The following is an 8,989-nucleotide window of genomic DNA, read 5'->3' on the forward strand; positions in this document are numbered from 1 at the left end:
TTTGATTGAGTGCATATAGTGATATTATAAACTTAATATCTCTCATTTTAAGTGTATTTTTATTTTTATTATTTGTGTTGCATTCGTATTTTAATGTTGTTCATAGGGTAACTATATATGCACCTACAATTATATATCTCTTGAATGTGTAGATAACAAATTTATTTTATTTTAACAGTTTATTTTATTAACTTTAACGGAATATTTTAAATATTTAATAAAATATATCTTGAAAACTATCTTAAAAATAAATATTTATCAATTACATTAATATAAATTTAAATATTATAAAATAATATTATTATAATAATATTTAATATAAAATTACATATATAATAATTATATAAATATAAATTCAAAGATTATAAAATATCATTATTATAATAATATATAATATAAAACTAAATATTTAATAATTATATTAATATAAATTTAAATGTTATAAAATATTATTATGATAATAATATATAATTTTAATTTTTACTAATTATATTAATATGAATTCAAATATTATTATAATAATAATATTTAATATAAGACTAAATATTTCATACTTATATCAATATACATTTAAAATAAAATAAAATAGGGAAATTATCTCAAATACAGTAGTTTCCTTTGTTTTTCATTTTTACGTACTTCTTAGCTATTCTAATTTTTTTTATTTCATTAATACGGTTTACGCATTAAACATATATCTCACTTTCCTTCCCATACGGTTTACGCATTAAACATGTATCTCACTTTCCTTCCCTCTCTCCCACGATGCCTAATTATTTTTCCTTTCTCTCACAACATCTGGCTCATTGAGCTTCCCCTTTTCACACATATGGGCCACCCGAATTTCTATTTAAATCCAATAACTTACCTACCTCACAAAGAAACAATACTAAAAAAAAACACTTCATCATTATTAATATTCCTTGCCTGATAATATATAATACAAAAGTAGAAAACAAAGTAGTATTAATACAAAATATACATGTAATATGACTTTTAACTTTCAAAGGGTTTGGGTTTCATAGTGGAATTATTATCTTTTTCACTTCTTAATCGACAATAAAGTGTATACCTAAGCTAGTTAAAAAAAAAAAAAAGCAAATCTGGTACTACTTATGATCCTACTCAAGTAGAAAAACCAAGCTCAGTTCTTTTCCTACATCGATAAATGAGATATTGCTTGAACACACTTACTACTATAGTAATATTACAGCTAAGTAATCCCCTTTGTCATATTCTTGAATATAGTTTTTCACATGTTTATCTATAATAGATAGATACCCAAGTACCAAAACTTGATTGGATGACAACAAAAACAACATCCAATATTTTGCCAAGTGTTTAATTATTATCATATATTTATTTACCTGAATTCTTATCTCATTGTAGATAAAACTAAAAAAGACCTCAAAAATAAAGATTAAATATGAAACATTAATCAACATGCTAAAGCAACCAAATCAATATCCTAAGCAACCTAAGCAATCAATTTATCTATGAATTTTGTTATCAAAATAAGAAAGCAATTAAAACATCCTTATTATGCAATCTAAGCAATGTTCTATTATCCAACTTATAACAACTTAAGCAACTTAGTTTGCAACATATAATAATTTAAGCAACCTAATATGCAACATACATCAATCTCATATGAAAATTAAAAAAACTTAAACAAACTTATTATGCAACTTAATTAACATTATCCAACCAAAAACAACTAAAACAACTTAAAGAACTCAAATGCAACATTAGTAACTAATTTAGATAAAGATGCATCCTACAACTCCTTAAGCATTCTCATATGCAACCTGATATGCAACATACAACAACTTAAGCAACCTAATATGCAACTAAATCAATTCAAACAACCTCATTTGCAACTAAAACAACTTATAGAACCTCATATGCAAATAAAAACATGTTAAGCAACTTGCTATGCAAGTAAAACAACTTAAAAAACTTCATTTGCAAATTACAACATGTTAAGCAATTATAACAACCTCATATGCAACTTAATCATACTTATACAATCTAATCCAACCTCAAATGCAAATTACAACAAGTTAAGCAACTTGCAACCTAAAGTAACTTATAAAAATTAATTTTTAAATTACAGCATGTTAAGCAACTATAAAAACTTCATTATGCAAATAAATTATCCTTAAGCAACCCCATGCAACCTACAACAACTTAAAAAAACTCAATTTTGCAAATAAAAATTAAATCATGTTAAGCAACTTACAGCATGTTAAGCAACTATAACAACTTCATTATGTAAATAAATTATCCTTAAGCAACCACATGCAACCTATAGCAACTTAAAAAAAAAGCTCAATTTTGCAAATAAAAATTAAATCATGTTAAGCAACCCATTATGTAACTCAAGCCACTTAAATAACTAATTTCAATTTTCAACATGTTAAGCAACCTTAGATGCAACCTAAACCTACTTACAATAATCCTAGCAAACTTACTATGCAACTTAATCAGCATTATGCAACTCAATGCAACCTTCAACAACTAATTTGTGTATAAATATGCATCCTACAACATCTTAAGCAATCTCATACACAGCTTTCAGCAACTTAATCAATATGTTATGCAACTTAAGCAACCTAATATGTAATTAAAGCAACTTAAGGAATCTCTTATGAAACTTCAACAACATAATATGCAACTAAATCATCTTAAGCAATCTCTCATGCAACTTCAACAACATAATATGCAACTAAATCATCTTAAGCAACCTCATCCTCATTTGCAACTAAAGCAACTTAAAAAACATCATATGCAAATGAGGATGTTAAGTAACCTTATTTGCAACCTAAAACAACTTAAAAATTTTATTTGCAAATTATAGCAACTTAAGCAACTATATCAACATCATTATACAAATTAATCATCCTTAAGCAACCCAATGCAACCTATACCAACTTAAAAAAACTCATTTTTCTAATTAAAATTAAATCATGTTAAGCAACCTCCTATGCAATTGTTCTTGGTGGTTATGGTGCTCAGCAACGGCTATGCTGCAGGTCGGCCACGGTTTTTGACGCCTGGACAACCTCGGCCAAGGTTCTTAGCGCTGCAGGGGTGCTTGGAGCTGCAAGAGGTCTCGACGTTGCAGGTGTTTTCGACCACGACGACGGTGGCAACATAGGTCTCGGTGGAATCTGAGAACCCACTAAAATCCAAGTTAGTTTATTTCTCTCCCCAGGTGCATTATTTTTTGTTACAAAATCTGAAGTTAGTTTTGTTATTTGATAGAATTGGCTCCATTTTTCAATATTGTTGATTTTGAATTAAAGATAGATTTGTTTTTTTTTTTCTCACAGAATATAGCTTTTGTTTGCAAAAGATTTGAAGTGGAAGCATTTTTAGTGCTTTAGGTTGGCTTTGTTTATAAAAATGGGCTCACCAGATTAGTTATTAGGTGGATGATATGCATTTTTTTTTAAATTTTAGGGAGGAAATAATGCCTTTAAATTTATATTACACGTAATAATTTGATCATTTTTGGACTGCTTGAGATTGTTTATATGTTGTGTTTGTATGTTTATAAAATTTGGGGATGTCCGATTTGCAGCTGTTGTGCTGCCCATTTTTCTAATAAAATTTACGGACTCGTGTAGAGTTAATTATATAAAATTGTTGTTTATCTTTAGAATTAGTTAGAATAGTTGTTTATTGTTGTGTTTCATTGAAGATCAAATAGAATTTTGGTGAATATTCATATGAAAAGATTGATTATTTATATTTGTTCCATTTTTTTTTTAGATTTGTAACTAATTGAATGTACAAGTTTTGTTATTTTAATCTATAAGTTTTTAGATTTGTATATAAATATTTTACTTAAATCGTAATTTTTAATTTAAAATAAATATAAATTATTTTTTTAAAAATTAAAAATATAACTTTTAAGGACTTGCGCTCGGCGAGTCCTAAAAACTTTTTTAGGGCTCGAAGTCTTTTTTGTAGTAGTGTAAAGCAACTTAAAAAACATCGTATGCAAATGAGGATGTTAAGTAACCTTATTTGCAACCTAAAACAACTTAAAAAAAATTATTTGCAAATTATAGCAACTTAAGCAACTATATCAACATCATTATACAAATTAATCATCATTAAGCAACCCAATGCAACCTATACCAACTTAAAAAAACTCATTTTGTGAATTAAAATTAAATCGTGTTAAGCAACCTACTATGCAACTAAAACAACTTAAAGACTAATTTTAATTTTCATCATGTTAAGCAACATTCTATGCAACCTAAAACTACATACAATAATCATATCAAACTATGCAACTTAATCAATCTTATGTAACCCAAGGCAACCTAAAGCACCTAAACCAACTAGAAACCCAATTTTTAAGCAATTGTATTTTTATATTTATAAAAAAATGATTACAATTAAGTGTTTAATTTTTTGAAAAACTCAAAGTTAATTTTATCTTTTCTTTTACTGAATTTATTTATTATTATTTTTCTCTCTCATTTCTCGGTAACCATTTATTTATTTATTTTAGTGCAATACTAGCCACTTTCTTTGTTAGAGAAAGGTGTCCATCTTATTAATGTGATTTCTATTATTGGTCAAATCTTATTAATGTTGAGATTAACTTAATTGGTTGAATGAGATTTGTGGATGATGGTGATTTCTGCACCTTCATCTCTTAGTCCAACTTGTAAAAGAAATGCGCTACTAAATTATGGATTATTGATGTTCAAGATCATGTCAAGATGTGTGTGATCATTATCGTTAGCAAACCAACTAAGTACAAAAGAAAAACTTAAAGAAATGCGCTTAATTTTGCAAAAATAAAATAAAAAAACTTAGTTATTATTGCGGAATGAGATCAAAGAGAGATGAAAGAAATCTTGATATCGAATTGATTCTAAAACTGAGAATGAACACATATATATACAAGAGTCTCTGGAACAGAGTAACTAATTTTGGTTATAGCTGCATAACCAATCTAACTAAACGACAAAAATAACGGTAACAAACTAAAACTAATTAACAGAAATACAACAGAAATAAATAAGATAATTAAACTAATAATGCTAATTCCTAATACCCCCTCCTCAAGATGGAGCATATATGTCATATATGGACATCTTGGAAATATGAGTCGATAGAACAGGTGAGGTGAGTGGTTTGGTAAAAGCATCGGCTAATTGAAGGTTACTAGAAATAGGAATTAGACGAATGGTGGAGGATTTGATTTTGTCTCTAACAAAATGGCAATCAAGTTCTATGTGTTTGGTCCTTTCGTGGAAAGTGGGGTTATTGGCTATGTGAATTGCTGATTGGTTATCACAGTAAATGAAAGAAGGATGGGGCTGAGGAATTTGAAAATCCTGGACAAGGTATCGATGCCATGTGACTTCACTTGTGGTGGCTGCGAGTGCTCGGTACTCTGCTTCTGCGGAGCTTTTAGATATTGTTGGTTGTTTCTTTGTCCTCCAGGATATGAGACAATCGCCGAGGAATATGCAAAAGCCAGTAGTGGATCGTCTTGTGATTGGGCATGATGCCCAGTCTGAGTCAGAGAATCCACGAAGTTGAAGTGCTGAAGATGAAGTGTACAGGAGTCCTTGGCCCGGGTTACCTTTCAGGTATCGAAGAAGATGATGCACAGCTTGAAGATGAGGTGTTCGAGGGGTAGACATGAATTGGCTGAGGCAATTGACAACAAACGTGATGTCTGGCCGTGACAAAGTGAGGTAGAGGAGGCGACCAATTAATTGTCTGTAATGAGAGGGATTGTCAAGTGCTTGTCCATTGTCATTGTCGAGTTTGAGCTTAGGATCCATGGGAGTCTTGCTCGGTTTGCAGCCTGTGTAACCCGTGTCTTCAAGGAGCTGTAAAGTATACTTTCGCTGTGAAAGAAACAGGTTGGTCTTCGTGCGTGCTATTTCGAATCCCAGAAAGTATTGCAGGTTTCCAAGAGTTTTCAGCTTGAATTTATGATGGAGTGAATCTTGTAGCTGGTGTAAAGCAGTGATGTTGGGCCCTGTGATGACTATGTCGTCCACGTATACAAGTAGAGCAATGAAAGAGTCTGCGGTGCCTCTTATGAATAAGGTGTAATCAGCCTGTGATTGCTTGAAACCTTCTTGTAGTAAGGCATCCGTGAGCTTCTTGTACCATTGTCTGGACGATTGTTTAAGTCCATAGATGGACTTGTGTAGTTTGCAGACTAAATGAGAACCTGCAGTAGAAGATGTAGGCAGAGTTAATCCCTTAGGTAAAGACATGTATACCTCTTCATTGAGGTCACCGTTTAGGAAGGCATTATTAATGTCTAATTGTAGGATATGCCACTGTTTAATAGTAGAAATAGCAAGCAATAATTTGAGTGTGACCATTTTAGCAACAGGGGAAAATGTATCAAAGAAATCCAGCCCTTCTTGTTGCGTGAAACCTTGAGCAACAAGACAGGCCTTGTACCGCTCTATGCTGCCATCACTGTTGTATTTGATTTTATAAATCCATCTGCATCCAATTGTTCTTTTGTTGTGAGGCAGCTCTGTGATAGTCCAAGTTTTGTTAGTGATGAGAGCACTCAATTCTTGTTGCATTGCTTTTACCCAATGGTCATATTGCATAGCTTCTGAGTAGTGTTGTGGTTCGCCGTTGGATGATACTGCAAAGATGAAATTTTTGTAAGAATCTGACAAATGAGAATATGAAACAAATTTTGATAATGGATGAGGAGTTGAGGAGTTGTCTTGTATAATCGAAGAGCATTCAAAATCTCTCAGGTATGCTGGTGGTTTGATAGCTCTGCTGGATCGTCTAAGTATAGGAGGCTCGGGATCATGTTGAAAAGAATCTGGAATGTTTGTGGCTGCTTCAGATTCCAGTTCTAGTTGTGTAACATCAATACCAATATCATGTTCCTGAAAAGAAGTGTGCATAGTAGTACTAGGCAAAGATGGAAATTCACAACAGGTATAATCAGTAATATTAGGATTAGGAAGCACTAGTTTTGAAAAAGGATCAAGATAAGAAGTTTCAGTGTTGAGCTTATGAAAAGGAAAGATATTTTCATAAAATACAACATTTCGAGAAATAAAAATCTGTTTGGTATTAATGTCATAGAGTTTGTAACCTTTAACTCCTTGGGGATATCCTATGAAAACACATGTCCTAGCCCTTGGTGAAAATTTGTTTCGGTGTGCAGATAATGTTGAGGCAAAAGCTAAACACCCAAAACTTCTCAAGTGATCATATAGAGTTGCTTTATGAAATAGCAATTCAAAAGGAGTTTTTCCTTTCAGCAGAGGTGTAGGAGTTCTGTTAATTAAATATGCAGAAGATAATATACATTCAGACCAGAATTTAATAGGAACTTTAGCTTGAAAATATAGTGCTCGAGCTACATTGAGCAAGTGTTGATGTTTCCTTTCAGCAATAGCATTTTGCTGTGGAGTTTCTACACATGTGAATTCATGTAAAATACCATGTTGAGAGAAAAGTTCTTTAAAAACAAGTTCAGGTGCATTATCTGATCTAAATGTCTTAAAACTACAATGAAATTGAGTTTGAACATAGGATAGAAATTGTGGAACAATGGTTAAAGCATCAGATTTGAACTGCATTAAGTACACCCAAGTAAACCTAGAGTAATCATCAACCAAAGTAAGGAAAAATCTGTGATTTGTGTGTGATGTGACATGGTATGGTCCCCAAACATCACAATGAACAAGCTCAAAAATTTTACTTGTAAATCTGGTTTTATTATTGAAAGCAAGTTTCTTTTGCTTAGCTTTAGGACAGATATAACATGGTTCAGATCTATGCAAAACAGAAGTATTACAAGGCAAAATGTTTTTGAGTAAATCTAATCTTTTATTTGACAGGTGACCAAGGCGAAAATGCCAAGTCTCAGCTGAAACAGAAAGTATAGGAGAATTTGTTGGTGCAGTATCAAGGATGTATAAACCGTTGATATTGTTACCCTTTCCAATTGTCTTCCTGTTGAGTTTGTCCTGTATACAGACAGAACTAGATGTAAAATGCATTACAATATCTGAATGGTTAGTAAGACAACTTACTGAAATGATATTGTATTTGAAATTTGGAGCATACAATACATTAGTAAGCACAAGATTATTCAAACAAACCGATCCACTTTGACACACAAAAACATAATCATTGTTTGGTAGAACTAGTTTGGTAGCTGCTGTATTACACAGAAATTGAAATAGTTTTATATTACCACATATATGTCGTGTAGCCCCGGAATCAATGATCCAAGAATCATTTAAAGGGAGCTGAGTATTATGAGATAAGATAATACCTGAGTTAACCATTGAAGTAGATGGTTCTCCAGCATGCATACCAGTTTGTTGAGTGCCTAGAAGATTCAGCAACTGTTGGTATTGACTGGTTGTCAACTGAGGTAAGATTGTGTGATTATCAGCAGAAGGAATGTTAGCAGAATCATTTGTCTGAATTTGATTGGCAGTGGCTTCAGGAGTCTTGTTTGGCTTGTGATATCCAGGCGGATACCCATGTATTTTGTAACAGCGTTCAATAGTGTGTCCGAGCATGTTACAATGACTGCAGAATGGTCTATTTCTTCTTGGTGGATGACCCTTAGAAGCTTGATTATCAGGTTTAGAACCATTATGTTTGTCTCCTTTAAACGCAAATGCCATGGCCTGGTTAGAATCTGAACCAACAGATGCATTTCCCTTTTGCAGTTCTTCTTGAGTCACAAGATGAAAGACTCTATTCACTTCGGGCAAGGGATCCATAAGCAGAATGCTCCCACGGACTTGTGAATAGGCATCTGAAAGTCCCATCAAAAACGACATGATGTACTCCATGTGATAGTGTTCTTGGAGCTTCTTGACTCCTCCACAAGTACATCCATGACAGCTGCAACTTGGCCTGTAGTTAGTCAATTCTTCCCATATAGTTTTCAGTTTAGTAAAATACATGCTTACTGTTTGATTTTCCTGTTTCAGATTCA

General features: G+C 32.0%; 1 protein-coding gene across 1 annotated transcript; it reads right to left on the bottom strand.

Moving 5' to 3' along the window:
• Nucleotides 1-7,605: 7,605 nt before the first annotated feature.
• On the bottom strand, nucleotides 7,606-8,774 carry LOC133821021 (uncharacterized). The gene is made up of 2 exons (XM_062253554.1): nucleotides 8,312-8,774; nucleotides 7,606-8,000 (listed from the first exon to the last, which is right to left on the bottom strand). Exons 1-2 carry the CDS (start codon nucleotides 8,769-8,771, stop codon nucleotides 7,966-7,968), a joined length of 495 nt encoding a protein of 164 aa, XP_062109538.1. The 5' UTR covers nucleotides 8,772-8,774; the 3' UTR covers nucleotides 7,606-7,965.
• Between the last annotated feature and the right edge of the window lie 215 nt (nucleotides 8,775-8,989).

This window comes from Humulus lupulus, chromosome 3 (genome assembly GCF_963169125.1).
Source record: "Humulus lupulus chromosome 3, drHumLupu1.1, whole genome shotgun sequence".
Classification (NCBI taxonomy): Eukaryota; Viridiplantae; Streptophyta; class Magnoliopsida; order Rosales; family Cannabaceae; genus Humulus; species Humulus lupulus.